The sequence below is a fragment of the Syngnathus floridae genome, chromosome 7 (assembly GCF_059516105.1).
Source record: "Syngnathus floridae isolate MCC-2025c chromosome 7, RoL_Sflo_1.0, whole genome shotgun sequence".
Classification (NCBI taxonomy): Eukaryota; Metazoa; Chordata; class Actinopteri; order Syngnathiformes; family Syngnathidae; genus Syngnathus; species Syngnathus floridae.
Genome location: NC_142419.1, coordinates 14,838,827 through 14,858,993, shown reverse-complemented (window position 1 = coordinate 14,858,993; position 20,167 = coordinate 14,838,827). Strand labels below are relative to the sequence as shown.

Below are 20,167 nucleotides of genomic sequence, written 5' to 3'. Positions count from 1 at the left end.
TATAAAAAATGTTGAATAAATAAATGGGTCATAGTTCATTTTAGTGACCCGGCAACTTTTTAAATGGCTCATTTTGTTTATATGTGTTGAGAAAAAAATCTCCTAGGGCAAATGTAGAAATGAATTCAGACATCTGCCGCAGGTGGGCGTCAAGATGGAGCCTATTTGGCCTTGGAGGAGGTCTGCCCGAACTGAATGTCACTCTGGGGTTGCGTCGTTGAGGTTAACTTATTTCTTTCTTTCCTTGTATCGTCTCTGGCGTCGACATCAACACCATCTGCCGTCAAGGCTGCGATTGAGGAAACGTTCTCTCCCGACTTAACTTGGCGGCGGTGTTTTGTTTTACTTTGTTTATGAGGTGCTAATATATCACAATTAATGTACAGTATATTAGCGCAAAATAAAAAAAAAAAATATTCCGGAGCAACAGGTGCGGAGGCAGGTAACTTCCATCAGCTTGTGATGAATATGTATTTAATGTGTGCATGCGAGTGAGCTCGGTTAGCATCATTTCATCGTTGCATATTTTTTACGTTTGTCGCTGGAACAGAGTCAATCATGATCACACCAAGTTTCTTCTTGTCTGCTCTTTGCTAATTTAAATATTCAGCGCCCCTATGACTTGGCAGCTAGGCAGATGGAAAATGCGACATAGATGGAGCTAGCAAAAGATAAAGCTAAGTTAGACAGGGATAGAGAGTAAATGATAGCTACAGGAGTGTGTTGACTATCTTTAGCCACTGTAGCCAGCTAGCTAAACAAACAAAACAAAATTGTTAAACAAAATTAACAAGCTAAAATATAAGAACCGGTAAACAAAGGCAAACGCTAGCTAGCTAGCCAGCCTGCGCGTTAAACAAAATAAGCAAGCTAAAATAAAAGAACCAGTGAACAAAGGTAAGCGCTAGTAGGTTAGCACCCCGACCCTTGCGTGCTGAATGCCCTCGGCAGCGGATCAGCGTTGTGCGCCTTTGAACTCGGTTATAGTTGGATAGTTCCTGCAAATATTTGCATAAAACCCAGCGAGACGCACTCCACACACGCACACAATTCAGGCTCATTGTTTAAATGCCCCAAAAGACTTTGTGTAACTGAAACCGGGGACTGCAGCCAAAGCAAACGAAAGCTGCGAGGGGGGACTGGAGCGTTCCCAGGGGTGGGGAGCGCCTGATGCAACAAGGCAGCCGTTTCATGGTCAACACTCGGCGCCATGATGCTACACTTATCTTCACGTGCCAGCCCCACAAACGGCAAGTCATTATGGTGGATTAGTGGAAAGGCAGAGTGGAGGTGAGGCGGGGTCGGATGCGCGGCGGCTAGGTTAGCATAGGAAGCTCTGCGGGGGTTCTCAAAGGGGCTCCTTGAAAAATTATATTAAAGCTGTTTAAGACCTTTTGTAATGCCGCTTGCATCAAATCTAAAACCTACACTGGCATTATAAACAGAACTTTGTCCTTGATTTATGAAAATCCAACATTTTCATACCGATGTAAAGCGTGAGTCAAAACGCTTCGTCCAGCTCACCCTTTGCCTTTCACCACCGGGGGCGGAGGTCATCGCACGCCGACACGCCTCCGATCAAAATCAATTCTCCAGCCCGCTCGGTTTTTCACTGGCAATTACGAGCGGCTGAAGGCGGCGGGCGAGGACGCGCCCTCGCCGCGTACGAGTACTCACCGGCTTATCGGTGAACGGGGTCGACTCGGAGGGCGCCATGTCGTAATAAGGCGGCTGGAGAGGAAGCTTCTGCATCTCTTCGTCTTTGTCCAGATGGACCACCTGTGGAAGAATATGAAGCACGTCATCAAATGATGATGTCACAACAATGAATTATATTTTTTTAATCACATTGGATCATTTACATATTTGAATGAACACAATTTTTTTATGAAGATACTGAATAATTTCATTTATTGTGTAATAAACCACAAAAAAATCTTTGTGTTAATTAGAAAAAAAATTCATGTTTAATATTAATTAACATAATTAATATTAATTAATATTAATCTAATATTTTTTAATCACATTGGATCATGTACATGCACATTTCTTTATAATTTATAATTTTTTAATCACATTGGATCATATACATGCACACAATTTTTTTATGAAGATATTGAATAATTTCATTCATTGTGTAATAAACCACAAAAAAAATCATTGTGTTAATTTGAAAAAATGTACATCGTTTCAAAGTGAATTCTTTCACTCTCATATGTGTTTTTCTTTTAGTCTAAACTTCAACAAAACATTGCTTGCTTGACAGCGGTTTCAACTTTCGCCGCTCGGCTGAACTTGGCATTTTGCGTCCAGTTAACGGCTCACGCGTGCCACATGATGCAAACTGTGGAAATAACGAGACGCCGATGCTAAAAGAAGCGTTTGCCTCGCAGAGCGAGAAATTCAACACGCAGAATGAGCACCGCTTATTAGCATGCGTCCATCCGTTGCCTTTTGCGTGTGCTCTCATTAGGGTGCGCTGAAGCCTTTCTCAAGTGACTTTAGGTGAGATGCAACCGGCTCCGCTCTTGAATGATCACAGCCAATTGCAGGGCACTTATGGACAAACAACCGGTCCCACTCATGTTCACACTTCTGGACAATTTAGAATCCTCGGTGAACCGAATATGGGCGTTTTTGGCTGCTGGGTCCAAAAATATGCAAGCACATGGAGAATAGAAACTTCTCAACTATCATGTGCTTGGTCCACCAAGCTGCCAACAAAGAACATGGCGTAAGTGCCCATTAGAATGGATGGATGGAAGGCTCAGGTTAGCAACAGGGACGGCTAACCGTTAGCGTCACTTGTAGGATGCTGAAGCCAGTGTATGAACGTGATTATTATGCTACTCAATAAAGTAATTGAAAATGCACCGGCGGCTGTATCTGTCCTTGACGACTTGGTGTGGGTTTTGCAATATGTTCTAGCTAGCAGAGGTCAGCGACCTCTGTGTCCACGTTTGTAAACGGCGTCCTCCACAAGATGAATTGAATGGTCTCAACATTCCTCTTCTTCTACTTGCTTCTACACGAGGCTTTTCCAAATTTGCTACGGTTTATGCGGTCCTGCTATTGTGCACATCGCTAGCTCTTAAATGAGCTAATACGCTAATGCTAGCAATCGCAGACATTTGTTTTTGCGATCCTACCTGGATGTCATCGGATGTCAAATGTCCCTTCGTGTCGTTGTTCTTCTTCTTGGGCGGCGGCGGGGCGGGCTTGTGGGCAGGCGGGAGGTCGGTCCTGTTGAGAGGGAGACAGAGCGCAAAAACAACGTGACACTCGGGCAACGTCAGCGCCGGCCGCCCCGTCACATCTCCGTCACCTTCTACAACGCTCTCTAACGAGAAGGCCTGCCTGCACTTGCCTTTTTTTGCACTCTTGGCTTTTGATAGATCGGGACTTGGCGGTTGCGTGACGGCGGCGGCCGTGCGGTCTGCCCTTTCAAAGGCTGCAGACAGACACTGTGCTAACGAGAGTAGGCTGTAATTGGACACTGAGGTGAGGGGGATGGGATGGAGGGGGGGTTAGAGGGGTCGGGTATATGAGGGGGGCAAGGAGAATTGTGAGTCAGGTGCTCCGGGTCGGTCCAGCCGACCGGCCTGTCATGCTCGCTTGACATGACATCATCGACCTCAAGGCCGCCTCCGAGAACTGAACAGGAACTTTTAACCCTGATGATAGCGGCAACGTCCTCAAAAGCAGCAACCACACACCACTTTGACAAAAAGACAAATTTTGATCGACTGGATGGATGATAACTAATTATTGAAAATGTGACTGAGCATTTCGGTGAACCAAGCACTGTAAACGTGTCATGATTTTAAGTTCCCAACTGTTTGACGGATGCCGAAATAATTAGTTCACAACCATCAGGTTGTCACAGTCCAAAAACCTTCGCGCCGTGTCACAAGTCACGTCTCACATCCTGACACGACATCACCAGCCGTCGCGGATAACGAAGACGACGCGCCTTATCTGCGCCATCCGCCACCTCCCATTCGCGCTGGTTCACGTCCTTATTGAATAACACGACCTTTCCCGGCAAGGCCAAGCCGGCGCTTTAATGCGTAGAAAATTTGTGCATGAGCGCACCACTTAACTCTTTTTTTCACGCTCATTATTTCCGCTCTGCCAAAAAGCCCCGACACGGCAGCGAGACGAGACAGACGAGTCACTTACGCAACTTGAGCGCTCGCGTCTGAAACGACGTTGTCACTAAAGTCGTGTTTCTCTTCGCTTCATAAAACGAGGAGAAATGGAAACATGTTTTTTTTAACTGACATGAAAATAAGAAAATCGTTTTTATCGGAGTGTGCGGTACAGCACAACTCGACACACAACACCGCACATAAATTTTGCTTCCGACACATTTTGGAATTTCTTCCTTCAATGTCGCAAAGGAATGAGAAGAAACATGTGGGGAATAGAATTTTGGTATTATTTTTACAGACCCCCCCCCCCCCCCCCCCCCAAAAAAAAATCGCGTGACGAACGAGGACGTGCATCATCTCGCAGAGGTGAGACGGCGGGCTCATTAGACGACATTGTAATCTCGCTCACTTGATGCAGTCACAAACACAAAAGCTTTGACAGCTGCCTTGGAAGGAAAAAAAAAAATCTCATTTCCAGCCACAGTCGACGCAGCGTGACATCGAAACGCAACGAGTGAGCGAGAGGAGCTGCCGACCTACATGTCGCTCCTTTTCAATAACATCAGCTAACGTTTGACACTTTGTAACATCCGCCTCCATGTTGGGATGAATGGCCCGAATAGGCGCACGTTTTGCGGTGACATCTCTCCTCCAAACCTGCAGGGCCCCTCATGATGACATTCAATTGGCGGCGGCGGCTCGGGGAGGGGAGGCGTCACGTTTCACGGCGCGCGCCCGCGCACGCACGCAAAGACCCACTCTGTCCTTCCCGTCGCACCTTCTTTTCCTCCTCGACCATCGCATGTGAAAATGAGAGAATGCAAGGAAAGAGGCGACTGAGTGAGATGGTAAGGTGAATTTACAACAGTCACGTGGGGGGATAAATAGATTTTTCTAAAGACTCTAAATTCTGTGGGAATTTGTTAAAAACGGTTATTAATATCCAAAATGGTGATGCGGTTCAGACAGAGGTTAATACGTATGCCAAATATTTGCGCTCTCCCGGTTGAACAGCTGCCGTCCGCTAACGTCCGCGACGTCGCTGTTTGCACGAGTCGACGACGCAAATTTATTTGGGCAAAACTTGCGCAAATTTGGAAAAAAAGCTCACGGGAGAATATAATAACCGATGCTGTCGGATTAAAAAGTCATCAGTTTCAATTTGTACGCCTCTCAAGGCTTCAAAACGACAGCTGTCGGCATCCCTCGGGGGAATGCTTGCCTCACAGGCTGCCTAAAGGACGTCCCATCCCGGGAAGTTGGGGACTCTAACCCTTTTACGGTACAAGATGGCATTTGGGTTTGCAAAAAATGACACTGACGATGAATGGCCGCGGGGACCAACTCAACAATTCTCCGCCCTCGGAGACGCAAAGCTGTAACAGAGACTGGGTTCTTTTTATATCAAGGTCGCAAATGGTCCTCGTATTTTGCAAGGGTCATTTTGACATCTTCGGGGCCGACCACCTTACTCCTCATTATTCCGGCTCAAAACTTGACTTGTGAGACAGCTGCGGCAATATATGCCGAGTCTTCCCTTTTGGGCTGTGCTGTCGCAAAATTGAGCTGGGGAGTAATTAGTTCAGTTATATTTCCATAAAACTCCCTAAATGACATGAGTGTATTTTGCATACTCGTGGGTTCCCAGATTCCATTTTGAAAACGTCTTCCCGAAAGACAAAATCCCATTGAAATGCTAATAAATAAATAAATATATAAATTTCGATATTCGGGACGTGTCGTCTTTGCAGTCACAAAGCTAATCGAGCTAACCGGCGTGCGTGCCGCGTGTGGCGTCGTTGGCCAACTTTCGTACCTCAGCTGTGGCACGATGCAGTAATGAAGGTGGCGGCCATTCGGGGGCGACTGACGCTAATGGAAGCTGACAAGTGCCGCGCGCCCGCAAGGATGCGTTGAGCAGGGGGGGGGGGGAGCTACCAGGTTTGCACTCAGGCGTCCACCTTGAGGATGTTTCGCCCAGCACGCTCAGCCGGACACCAAAAGCTCAGGGCAGCTTAAAGGGAGATTTAAGGGGGATAGTGAGCGGGAAAACATTGCTAATCCCCAAAGTGAGAGGAGTAATCTGGGCGGGAGATTTATGGGCCAAGACCTACGACACACTCACAAAGAGGCGACCGCCACTCTTGACCGTCACTTCCAAACCCGCAGGAGCAATTTTTAGCCAATCAGGGCGAAGCCTGTTGGGATCACAATGCCGCTGTTTGACTAGTCTGAAACAACTCGGCGGAACGCTGGACTTGACCCTCGTCGCTCTCATTGATTTGCGCTGATCACAATCTTATTTGGCAATTTAAATGCTAATGATAGTTTTAATTGCGCTCAGGGAATCAAAGCGATGTGATCATCGGGAGGCAATTACTTTCTCGTTTTGTCTCGCGGATGAGGGGAAAAAAATAGAAAACACAAGAATGCAACAAATGTCTTTTGTTCTTGGATAAGTTTATCAAAAAATAATTCTGGTGGTAGCGCGGAACACTTCACTTTTACAATTATACATCCAGACCTCAGGCATTGAGGGATGAGACATCCACTGCGACGACAAGACGATAAACACCGCATTGTACAGCATTTCACATTCCAGAAGCAGTTTAGGAGCAATTAACAACAACAGTGACGCTTCGGTGGACATTTTCGAGCTAGCGGAGATCAACCACGCACACTTTGCATACATCTGTCATTCACACCTGGCGTTAGCGGGTTAGCATCTGTAGCGACACAAGCGGAATCCTCCAGTTGGGTTCAATAAAGCCGCGACGACGAGGAACCCGTGGCGTGAATGTATATTTGGCAACAGATTGGCAGATTTAAACCAGCGCTCTCATACACCGTGTCGAAATCATTCAACTGATTAGAGGTTTGATTAGAACTTGATTAAAAAGATTCTGATGACTTGCTTTAAGTTGTGGTAAGCGAGTACCGAGACTACGTATCGATATCGAACCGATATCAGGACTTATTTTAAGGTACTCGCGGAAGCTTTTTGTTCCTCTGGTTTACATTTGAATAGTTTGAACAGTTTAGCCTGGGTTGTTAGCGGAAAGCTTCTGTCGCATGTTTTTGCTCTGCAGAATGACCGAAAAACTTTTCTATGGGTTGCAAAGTTGGAAATAAATTTTTTTGTGTTATATTCATGGTAATTATTAATAAGGGCAGTGATCAAGATTTTCAATTATTTGCGGCGTACTAAATTCCTATGGGACGGTGGATAACGATCAGACCACGTGCAAAATTCTACACCAGGTGTGAACATCTCCACGGAAGCACTTTTGCATATTCCACAAAAATTTAAACGATATATTCAACATTCCCGCTCAAGTCAAATGTCTTTTCAGTCCCAGTTGTGGCAAGGCGTTGACGACGTCCAGCGTCAACGGGTTTCCCGCATCAGCAGAGACGGTGGTCGGTGCCAAAGTGATTTATCCCGGTGAATGTTTGCAACTGTGTCAATGTCAGGAACGCCAGTGAGCAAATTCATTTGGCGAGGGGGTGCGCCGCCGCCGCTTCACCGCACTTACGATTGCGGCCGCATTTTCGGGCGGGGGGTCATAAATCACAGCGGGGGTGAGCAAGAGCGATGAACACATTCTTACCAGACTATCGCTTTTGACAAACGCCCGTCTGTTTTGATAATCATTAGACGCTGGGGCCGCTAAACGGCCGTGTGATTTATTAGCCTTGACCGACGGCGAGTCCCGCAGTGTGCCGCTTGGCAGGGGCAAAAACAATCAGCAATGTTTGTGTCGACGTTGAGCGGTTAGCGTTCCGTTCTGTATCCCGATGTTTGGAAAATTAGCGATGGGCTAAACACAATCAGTGCACTGCCCTTTATTTACAACAAAAATTCTGATCTTTCTTTCATGAAATTGTAGACTATTGTCTTCATTTTGTAGCATTGGCGAGTCTATGTGGAAGCCTGGCATGGTTATGCTAGTTGTGTCCTTTTTTTGAATTTCTTAAAGTTACTTTTTATTTTCGTTCTAACTTTTTTTTCGAATTACTTCTAATTAGATCAGAAAGCAAATTTATTTGACAAATAATTCACGCTTCCAATGTAGCCGTCGCGGCTAACGTCAGCTTGTCTCCAGTGCTAAGGCTAGCTTAGTATTCCTAGCAATATTATTTATGTTGAAATAGGACATAGGTCCTGCGTGACTTTTTATCACGTCTGCTGTTGTAAATTTTTGTGAATCGCACTCGTGCTCCGAGAGTCGCAGCTTCCCTGTCAGGCTCGATATGTGTGAAGTGAGGCTCACTTTTAAATCTTGCTAGCAGCTTTAACACTGCAAACTCCCCCTTGAATATATTTTGTTAATCAGCACCTCTGGAAAGTATCATATATTCTTGATAGTTTTCAAAATCTTTGTCATGTTATGAAATGAAAATTGATCCTGTAGCGCTCCAGATGAAATTCTTGACACAGTTGCGTGCCGCCATATTGCAGTATTGACGAGCTTTATAATTGCAAGATGATAACGGTGCCATAAATCCCCCAGATCAAGTCCCCGCCGTACGCACCGATAAAACCGAAGAACCTCGTTCATTCTCTGGATGAAAGCTCCGAACACATTTTCATCTTAAGACACTGAACAAAGCGAACACTTGAAGCTCTAAGTCACATTTTTAACGACAGCGCATGCACAAGTTACACGGCACGGACACAACGCTCGTCATGCGCGGGCGACGACAATCATGCACGGCGGTGACCGGGAAGGGGCTTTCAGACCGGCAGACAAAAGGAGAGGAGGTTGCACTACTCTTAAATGACTTTATCGGAGAAGAAGAAGATGATAACAGCAGCCAAATCCTCTATCAGATCACGGATGATTTGCCTCTGATTAGCAATTTGATTTGATATGTTTGCCACTAGTCAGGCTGAGCTGGCCCAATCAGATAAACTTGATAGTCCCTCTTAAGGCTTTTAATGGAGTGTGATTTATCGAAGTTTATCAAACGAGACAGATTCGTTTGAGCAAAGTTTGATATCCAACGTGCGGCGCTGCTTTTTTTTTTTTTTTTTAAGACTAGGTGACCCAATTATTTTTTCCCCCTCACAGCGGCGTGCTCAAGTACGTCACTTGCAGGCCGCCGTTGGAGGCGGGCAAGAGAATAGAGGATCCGGGGGGGCAGGGCTCGGCGGGGGACAGACTGGGGTCGGGTGCCTCTACTTTCCTTGTGGCCGACTCTGGCTTCTCCGCAGCCTGTGTCACGCAACTGTCAGTTACGGCCGCGACGGCGATGCTGAAGGGAGGCGAGAGCGGGTGGGAGACAGACAGACAGGCAGACAGACAGCTGTTACTTCCATGTCTGAGTGAGAAAGAAAGACAGATTAGCAGAGGGTGGGGGGTGGGAGACTGAAAGCAGTGGTGTGTGTTGTGGGAGGGGGAGTGTTAAGAGGCTAGCGTGGTTGATTCACACTTTTAGAGCCAAAAAACATATTTGACACTCAAGAAAATCTCACAAACTCATTCACTGTCACGGACAATTTTATCCGTCAACTGGAATCCAACCGTTCACCGCCACCTACTGTATATTTGTCAAGTACGTTTTCAACAAGTCGGAATTTTGCCCAGCACGGTTGCCAAATTCAATTTTGTGGACGCACTGCAATGAAAAACTGTTTGAGTAGAAGATGAAGAATAAATGGTGGTTATCAAAATGGCTGACAAGTTCAACGGGCAGTGAATGAGTAAAGTAAAATTGGGTCATTTCTCACGGCAGGTTGAGAATCACGTTTAACGTAATTCCCGGTAGATTTTATTTTATTTTCAACCTGGACTACATTTTCATTTCATTCTCCCACTAGCTTAATTTGCCTTCTGTTTCGTGACTCGTTTTGTTAATATTCCCGGAGAGGCTGACCCCTACGCCCAAGCATGACACTTTCCTGCACGATTGCTCTTCGCATCTTTTCTTCCCGAGAGAGTGGCGGTAACCTCGGCAACCGAGCAATCTGCCCAGACCAGGTGCCTGCGACAGGGGTAATCAGCGGGACGCCACGCCGGCACTCACGTTTTTGTGCGGCGTGGCTTTTTGCGATTCTCCCTGCAACCAACAGATGGCTTTCTTTGTTCCTTCCACTTTTGCAAAGACATTTCAAATGATTTCAACTCAGTGGCTTGGGCTCTGCGGCATCTGGCCACGTTTATGGACCTGGCTTTGTAAAGAGGCAGATTAGCTGATAAATTTTAAAAGCAAGCTGGCTGTCTTAAAAGTCTCACAGCGCGACACTACTGATAAATAGCGAATTGATTCACTCGTTGGCTTTTTAAAGACCTGTTTGCATTGGAAAACAATTTTCCACAACATTAGATACATCTTTGTCAAGCCGGCATTTCTAACGCAGGGTCGCGTTTAAGACTTTAAGGCCACGTTGATCGAATAAAACAGCTTGTATTTTTGTTTAACTCACACATTTTCAAATGGCCGTTTATACATTTTTAAAGTGTATAAGTATGTCAAAATTCAGAATTGCACGTTGTGCCAGAACAAAAGAGAAAAGAGGAGGATGCCCCTTTATTGGAATGCAGAAGCATATTTTTCTATTTGAATATTGTATATTGATTGAATTGAAAACATTAACTATGCAAATTTCTGTTCGACTAATCATAGCTAAATGACAATATAAGCGTGCTGATAATTTCCAATTTTAGAATAAATAATAATAAAAAATACAAATCTGGAAAATCAAGTCCAGATGGATATTGATCTTTTTCCAGGCATGAGCGCCTCATCTCCAATTTTTTGCTGCACTTTCTTTTCTCAATAGGGTGCCCTTGATTGTTGTTTTCACATGAATGAAGCCTTGTGCATGCATCAGCCAACTGCTGCTCGGCCGCCTCAAATTATACATCTCAATGTACTCACAAATATTTTGTTGAAAACAAAGCCGTCCTGATGCGGTACCAGGTGAATATATTATATGGCGGATGAGCATTTAATTTATCTGTTGCTACACCTTACTGACATCCAATAAACAAAGAAACATAATTTGTAAAAACAGAAATTTCAATTAATTGATCAATTAAATTGGATGATTTCTCGCTGGCCTCAAAAACAAGCTGTCTCGCTCATTTCCATCCCGCGAAAAAAAAAAACCGTCCATTTTGTCCGCCGTCAGCCTGACTAACAGCGTGCTTCTCGGAATGAATGGGAGGGAGGCAGGCGGTTGCCTTTTTGCACTATTAACTCAAAGCGAATGGTGTTTTGGTGCCTTTCAAAGCCTTCGTCTCTCTGGAGGGACGACATGAGTTCACATCTAATCTCCCGCCTACCTCACCTGCTCGACAACACTCTTTTGGCAAAAGGCACTCGCTACTCACAGGTCATTATCTGTCTCCGTGCGGGTCTTCTGCTGGCGCCGGTGGACCATAACCACGGTGACGGCCACGCCGATGATGAGGCCGATGGCCACGATGCCTCCGAGGATCCCGATAACGCCGCCCGGGGGGCCCCGTGCCATCGGTTTCTCTGCGTGGGCGGAAAAGAAAAAAATCACAGTGTCAGCTGTCAATTGTTGCCGAGCGACATGTGGCAGGATTCGTCGGATACACATGAAAAGGGTTCAAAGATTAATTTGGCAAACTATACTCGGTGTCGACAAATTGACGATGTAGGCGGCTAATTCGCCACCTGCTGTCGAAGGAAAATGACTGGGAGTTTAGGATCAGGGGATGTTTGAGAATATTTGTCAATTTTTGCACGCCGTCCTGAATGTTGTTAGCTACTTAAATGTTGCACAGAGGCCGAGATCTACTGAAGTCAAATTCCTTGTTTAGCATGCTCAAACTTGGCAAATAAAAGATTGATTGATTGATTGATTGATTGATTGACCGATTGATTGATTGATTGATCACAGTACCTCAGGTAATGACCAATCACGGCTCACCTGTTTTCTGGGTTCGGTCATGTGACTGTGATGTCATTTTGGCAAAATGGCCACTACCCGAGAAGGATATATTTCATTTTATAGCAAACAAATTTTATTTTTTTGCATAATGTAACAATAAGACAATGTGAATGCTAACAATAGGATAATGCTCATGTTAAGAATAAGACAATGCTAATGCTAACAATAAGACAAAGCTAAAAATATTTAACCAAAAAGTTGTTTGCGTTTATCTGGACGCTAGCAGATCACTCCAAGCTTGGAAAACCCCCGAGGTGACGTGTTCACAGGAACTCTTGAACCGCAATGTGTTGCAGATAAAAATGACAATTTACAGCCGTGAGCGAAATGGTCACGGCCATCTGTTTCCTTGGCTTATCGGCGAGGATTCGCGATGCTCTGCAACGATGTGTCCAAGCTGTCTGTGCGAGCGTGCTCGCCAGGGACCAATCAAAGGCTGAGGGCAGCAAATTCTCGCCGTCTCCTCTACGAAGGGGAGAGCTCCCCTCGTGATGACTCCATTATTACGTGGCTATCCGTCCCCGCAGTGACAATACAAGGCCTCGTTCACCCGCTGCTTTGATTCACCGCCCATAATAGTGCATCCTCAAAGGACTATCTCACATATGAGCGCATGATACCGTGATAACGAGTCCTTGGACACAACAATGGCCGCCACGGAGCTCACCATTTTGATCTTCACAGAGACGTGATTGCAGACCTTTTTTTGTCCCTGTGTGTGTGTGTACAGTCAGGAAGAAAAAGTCAAGCTGGCGGACGTAGGATATTTTCCCGGGAGGTTTCTGGGGAGCTATGAAACAACAACAAAAAATAAACAAACCCCCAAAATTCTTCCCCAAAAAATTATTAATATTCAATATATGTTCACTACAGGGGACTGAGGGAAATGTGGGGGGGGAAAAAATCAAAATTTGAAAGTAAGTCAATTATAAGCAATTTTACTCTGCATATTTTTTAATATTTGATTTGTATGGCAAGGCTTGGCCCATTTTACGTCAAACCGCTTGATGTGACTTAACCGTAAACTTAAAATCAAAAAGTCTTCCTCTTAGCCTCCCACTTGTTGTTTTTGTGCTGCTATTCCCCCCCCCCCCCCAATATGATCAGCTTTGAAGCATGTGATCTAGCTGCAGCATGGCAACAGCTGAGCCGAAGCCGCTACTGTTGTCTCACGGCGCCACGCTCCGCGCCAGCTAGTGGGCTGATGCAAATGCCAGACACAATAGTCTGTTGTGTAAGCAACGCGCACATGCGCACGCAGCGACTGAATGGAGTCGAGCCCGCCAGCAGCTGGCACGGAGGATTTTGGAACTGGAATAGAAGGAGCACGCCGGCCATTGCGCTTCATAGGTGCCATCAAAAATTGAACACCTCATCCTGCGTACATGAACCGCATCCGACATCACAAACCCTCAAACGGATATAGCTGCGGGCTCTTGATGAAGAGCTTCATTTTTTTTTTTTCTCTCAACAAGAGAGGCGCAACGGCCATACACCTTGGCTCTCCGTTCAATGAGGCGGACGTGAGCTGGCGTGACTGGACCGAGTCAGGTCATTGTTTTCCTACCGCCGTGTTTTTTTTAAGGACATGCCCCCACGAAACAACACCATCGTGTTTATATAGGTAGCTCTGGAAATAATGATGAAGCAAATGACAAATACACAAAAAACAGCTCAAGCTCCCCGCATTGGCTCTTAGTAGCTAGCAGCAAATAAAAGTGACCCGTGAGTTCATTTCAAATGTCAGCAAGTTTGGTCTAAATTGACTCCTTCATAGCGTGCGTTCAAACGCAATCTGACTGATGTTCAAATATGTCTGGCCACCACCGCCGAGACATTGCAATTGATTTACAATAAGCGTGACGCGGCCGAGCGTGCGCTGCACATCGCTCCTTCGCTGTGGTGCATCGAACCTTGGCTTGTTTGCCACTAGCCTCATCCTTCGAGCAGGTTCTGTACTTCCAAATTATTTTTATCGTAAACCCCCACGTCCTCATGATTCTTCTCTAGCGCTGAGCATTTCCCCACATTTCACATTCAATTTCTACAGAATTTGCATCCAGCAGTTACTGTGATTATTTTTCGCAACCCCCTGGAAGGTGGCAGCAACCTTCATCCCGCTGCGCACGGACTCGCCTGCTGTTATTCACGGCCGCGCTTGATGTATGAGCAATTGTTGCTCGGCAAACATCCGCGTCTTCCCGAGCGCCCGCTCACTTCCCGTCAACTCCGTCGGGGCTCCCGAGCGCCATGATGGATATGTTGCAGAGCGTCACGCTTCCCACGCGAGCCTTCAGGTGCAGCCCCCGCCCCTCCCTCGCTGCTATTCTATGTTTGAGTCCTATGTTCCGAAGATGAAATGAAACTGGTTTTGAATAAGATTCCTTTTTGGCTCATATTTGCGGACCACACTTCCAGAGAACCACCCTTATATGTAAACAGTTGGATAACTGTAGTGAATGACCAACCTTAAGGATTAAGCTGCTAAATTAGCTACCTAAATTAAATTTAAAAAAGAAGAATTCAGGGTTGGGTGACCACAGAATGAATGCCTCGGCAATCGAACTCACCCGCACAAATATCGACCACTGGGTTAGCTGCTGGAACAGGAAGCATGACCCCTTAATACAAAATTGCCTATGAATAAATCTTTCAGAATGAAATAACATGTCAAATCAGTGTTGGGGGGGGGCAGCCGTCATTTTCAAATGATTGTATATCCACTTTAGAGTAAGAGCTTTGCTGCATTTCAGGCAGCACAAACACACCGTTCCACTTCTTTTCTGATCGGCCCCATGCTGCTACACGTTCCCAGCAGGAGGTGGTCAGCGTTTGGAGGAGCTCTTGCTAGCTCGAATCGATTAGTGCAACCCTCCTGCTATCAGAGCTGGCGGACGTTTATTTGCAATGACAATTGAAGCCATTTTTTCTGGGGGTGGGCTGTTGCGCTAGCATGCTCCCCACTGAACCAGTTAGTCTCACATTCTGAACAGAGCAGGTGGGAAGTCAAAGGATGAAAGGGACACCTGGAGAATGAGAAAAAATAACAACACCCGAGTCTTGACGTCATATAAGCAGGTGCTAGCAAGTGCCCTAAACAACCATTTGAACATTTAGATGAATAACAAAACTTGTGCATTTACTCTTTATCATCTGCAAAGAAAGTTTTATATGATTATTTTTAATATTAGATTAATATGTATTCTTATTTCCATGCATGTCTGTATTATACTGCCCCCGTGTGGCCAAGACCCACACACCAGGAGCATCACTATAGCCACGAAAATGAAGCAGACAATGAGGCAAAAACAGTTGACTTCTTTACGTCCTATTAAGTCATTCCTATATCTTTCTATAAAGTGCAATTTTGCAAAGTGCCAATTTCCTTTTCTTTTCAACGTCGCCGCCACATAAGTGGATGCAGGCTGTTACTGTAAGCCACTGCACTGCAATTGGAGATGATTGGAGCAAGCCGAGTGTTTTTACAGAACAGACAACAATGTGAGCACCTGCTGTGCCTCTGCAGTCAATTGGACAGTTTTTTTCCCCCCCAACCGATCGTTTTAGTCCAAGTGGTGCAAGGATGGAATGGGGTCGAGCTCCTTGAAGGTCTTGGCATCTAAACCGGACAACCACGGCCACCCACTTTGGCTCCAGCCCGGCGGCTGTCCTCGCATGTCAGCAGCCCCAGTTTAGGTATTTAGTGGCCTTTATCACCTCATTTCATCATTACATGAACCTTATGTGTGTGTAAAAGAGCAAGCTGTTTGCAATTAATCCACAATCACCCCCCATCCCACCCCACCACCACCACCACCGACCCCCCCCGCACTCACACACACACAAACCCACACATTTGGGTAAATACTGCAGGGCTGTCCAATAAAAAGACAGAAATGTAGCTTAATGGAGTTCATAAATCTGGATTTCACACTGCCAACTGGGACCCCCCCCCCCATCCCCCTACTAGAGTTCGGAAGTAACCTCGTTAAAGTTTCCACTGCGTCCTCCTAAGGGAACTGAAGGCTGCTGATGTCACCTTCTTCTACTTTTTTTTTTGTCTTCCTCACGCAACATTCTCTGGAGAGCATCACTCACACTACCACCTTGGCCCAAAATGGACTACAAAGGTAATTGCTGTTCCACACTAGCCCACAGAGGGCAGCACTTGATTAGGCCCAAAATGCAAGCACAGTAGAGGTGGCAAATAGACTCGCACTCAAGTTGCACTCATGTTGAAATACAGATATGTTAAAAAAATAAAAAAATAGTGGTAAAAGCAGCATATTATAATTTAGCTCAACAAACAAAATGTTTGTACTGTCATTTCCCACCACTGATGGACCAGTCGTGCGCCTCCTGTGTTACTGCTGTTGTCGTTCCTGCCGCCACACGGCTGACTAGACACACGCTGAGCTCTTTTTACAGCCCCCCCGCGTAGTTAACAATTGGCGGCTCAACAATACATCAAGAAAAATCCGCGCAACTAATCAGCCCGCGGGAATAATTAGGATGGAAATAAACAGTGAGGCAGCCGTTCACGCACGAGTCAACGGGAAGTGAAAATGAGATGAGCGGCTGCATTGTGAAGGACAAGTAGTGCCGTTTGTTCTAAGAAAACACATTTGAATGAACTCCATTTTTATTCTTTATTATTGGTGTAATTCCTTTTCGAGCCACTAGGTGGCGACCTATTGTTTTAACACTGTAGATAGGTGAAAGAAGAAGACAATAACAGCGTTTCAAGATCATCCTGATTGCAAAATACCCTTTCATCCTGCTTTTTACACCTACAGAAAGCTTTTTTCAACATGTTTAAAAGCAACAGACATCGGAATATTCCACAACAATAGGGGAGCCAAGGAGCAAAAAGGTCCAATTCCTCCATCACGCCCACGTAGCCCCAGAATTGAACCTGTGCTATCTTCAATACGCGAGGTTCTTGTTACAGCAGCCCGTGAACAAGTGCACGCATCATCACTAATCTACAAACCCGCTTCTGTGGCTCCATCAAATGAGCTTCATCTCTTCCGCCCTCCCTCCTTTTCCCTTTCATGTCTCGGCCTCCATGTTGGGAATGTTAATGCGAGCATCCCTTTGCTCTTCCTCGCTCGCTCGCACGCACATTCCCTCCGAATGTGTCAGCAGAAAGTCTCCACGCTCAGGTCACAGCTAATTTTCTCCGGCCAGTTAAAACCCGACAGCTCGGCTCGCTCGTGTTCTGCACAGACACATTTCAATTGTAAGCTTTTGAGGGGGGCTTAGTGAGGAGAGGGAGGGGGGGTTATGGAAGACCCCCTCTCCCTTAGTCCATCTTTTCTCTGGCTAAGCTGCCATGTCATCGCACGGCGGAGTGCATTCATACAAGCTCGGGACATTTGTATTCGCTGTCGGAAGTGCAGCTCAGTAATGCTAGCGTTTGTCGCGTCAGGCGTGTATTACTACTTTTGCTGAAGCGTGCATTTCTGCTCTCCCTTGTGGGGGTGGGGGACTGAGCAAAGTATGGCCTCCGCCGGTCTGGACCGCACCGGTCTTGTAATATTTATCAGACCACCGACGCGTGACACACAACAACTCAGATACTTGCTTCTCAAAGTTATGAGTGCCAAAGGATGAATTCACTTGGCTGTCATGATTCCTGCAACCTCTCGCTTTTATTTTTTTCAAGGCACGAGTGTACTATTTTGACTCCACCTGCTGATGAACCCAAAGTGGCCCATTTGCCGCTAATAAACAACGGCGCTCACCCGTCGCGACGTAACGACACATCGGAGACAATATCGCAACGCAATTAGCAGCTAGCGACAATCAAATATTTACAAGGCGCCGTGGGCTTTGTTGTTTTAACGACCGCTTCCATTCCTCGCCGTAAAACTGGAGATAGTTGGCCTGGTTACGCTGTGAAGATTCTGTTATATTTGAAAACATGAACGGTTCCAACATGAAGGTGACACTCGCAAGCTATTTTTCAAAATAACAGAGCCACCAATCAGCACCTCACGCTTGATTAAGAAGGGCAAAAAATATCAACATCAGCCATTAACAATTTGGCATCCTCTCCTTCATGGATGACACTTACTCACATTTTTTTACACCTTGACATCAATCAATCAAAACCCAATTAATATGAATTATCATCAGAGTGCGCCGAGCCTTATCATGATTGGATTTTGGACTGCGAGAAAAATGACAGTAATAAAATCTTTTTGTTACACCAGAGGAAACAGATTCGTTTACATTAAAGATGCTGTCGATGTGACAGATTAAATATGAACACGTAAAATGATATATATCATGACATATTATGAGTGGAACGTGGTCCATATTATCCATAAATATTGCGTCATCAAAGTCAAAGACGATAAATGAGTCGACACTCACTGGTCACTTGATTAGGCACGCCTGTGCAATCTGATGACGTCCGTTCAAGACAATAATAATAATATCATATCAACGCTCAATATTCGTGCGAAGCGTCTCGCTACTTGCAGTCAAATAAAATTCAGCCCAAGTGTGCAAGCCTTGGAGAAACTCTTCACTGAGCAATCAATACTTCTTTGTTCCTTGTGCAGTATTAACGCAGCCCAAGAGCCGATGATGTCCGATTCTTTAATGAAAAACACGAACGGGAAAAGAAAACGAGGCCCGAGGCCTGAATTTCCTTCTCTCGTTTGATCGGAATGAAGACAAAGAGAAGAGGAAAACAAACAAAGGTGGTCTCCTGAGAGATAACCATCTCGACTTCATCATGACATCACCAGAAAAAGAAACAAATACCCGAGGCAATCCTGATTGGTATGTTCATAATTATTCACGATTGAATATATTTCTATTAGTTTTAAATGGAATTTAATCTAAATGTAATGGAATGTACATTTTATTTCAAGATTAAGATGCAATTTTTATATGTTTCTGAGTAGGATTTAAAAAAAAAATTAAATATGCCTTTTCCGACAATTAATTTCTTCTGGATTCTGATTGGCTAACAGTCCAAATTGATTCACCTCCCACTTGATGCACTTCATAGCCTCCACATCTGCATTTCCACGTGGATAGAGATACCAACAGCTCATGAAGGGTACTTAATTAATAGCCATAACATGACATCACCGGGGGCACCAAAATTTAGTTTTTACGACCCGACAGTCTTCTTCCAGACTCCGAGACGTTAAAAACAAACACTAAAGCGACGGCGAGGCAGTTTGAACAGGCTGTGTGCTGCTTGACTGGAAGGTAAAACTCCTTTGACGTTGCGCTAATACGCACTCGACTGTGATTTATGGGATGCCGGCAAGCTACAAAAAAAAAAAAGCACTCATGCTCACCAAATTTGGCAAGACAAAAACTTTTGGGCGGAGCTGTAAGACAAGATGGAAGCGGTGTGGGTTGTTTTTTGTTTTTTTTACAACAGACTCTTCGCTGATGTGTCAGAAGAGCGCACAAGTGGAGTGGAATCCATTAAAGCAAGAAAAAATGCAATACCATCCGATACAATTGGCTGCTTTTATGCAATGAAGCACAACAAACAGAAATAGATCACGACATAGGAAACCAAAACAAACAATACAACAACTTAGAGACAATTTACAACTAGCGTGTCGCTAAGCAGAAAGCGCCGTTGTCGCTAACAGCTGTTAGCAGCTGTCTTTTCGTGAACAACATGACAAATATCCACTGTTAGATGGAACAATTCAGGTGAAGCGAGAAAGTCAATTGAGATTGAAGATGTGTTACTTTTTGTTTTAGTGAATTAGCTGAGCATGATGATAGTCCTCAGACTTGGCGCTAACCTTTAAGTAAAAAGAAAAAAATACACAAAGTAAATTTTGGCAAGGATAAGAAATGGTTTATAGATACATGTGTGTAAAGTTGTTTTTTTAAAATAAATATCTGGATAAATGTCAACATTTTGTTGAAGATCTGATGATTACTACAAAGAAGCACTGAGCTATCTTAGCTGGCTAAATTGGCTAGCATAATGTTGGTCCTGCGATATACTAATTGGCTAACCTACATTTCACTTTTCTGAGTTGATTGCTAATACCTCCACCAGGCCCAAAAAGCTACACTAAAAGTCAAGTGCCAA

The 20,167-nt window shown here is 45.1% G+C and overlaps 1 protein-coding gene across 4 annotated transcripts in view; it reads right to left on the bottom strand.

Moving 5' to 3' along the window:
• nectin1b (nectin cell adhesion molecule 1b) overlaps window positions 1-20,167 on the bottom strand; it is a 106,477-nt gene that overhangs the window by 9,501 nt on the left and 76,809 nt on the right. For 3 of the 4 annotated variants that reach the window (XM_088380626.1, XM_088380627.1, XM_088380629.1), the window contains 4 exons: window positions 11,495-11,642; window positions 9,347-9,413; window positions 3,150-3,245; window positions 1,678-1,779 (listed from right to left, as the gene is read on the bottom strand). In XM_088380626.1, coding sequence (XP_088236752.1) covers window positions 1,678-1,779; window positions 3,150-3,245; window positions 9,347-9,413; window positions 11,495-11,642 — 413 coding nt within the window. The remainder of the gene's footprint in view (window positions 1-1,677; window positions 1,780-3,149; window positions 3,246-9,346; window positions 9,414-11,494; window positions 11,643-20,167) is intronic. The other variant, XM_088380628.1, reaches the window with a different exon arrangement.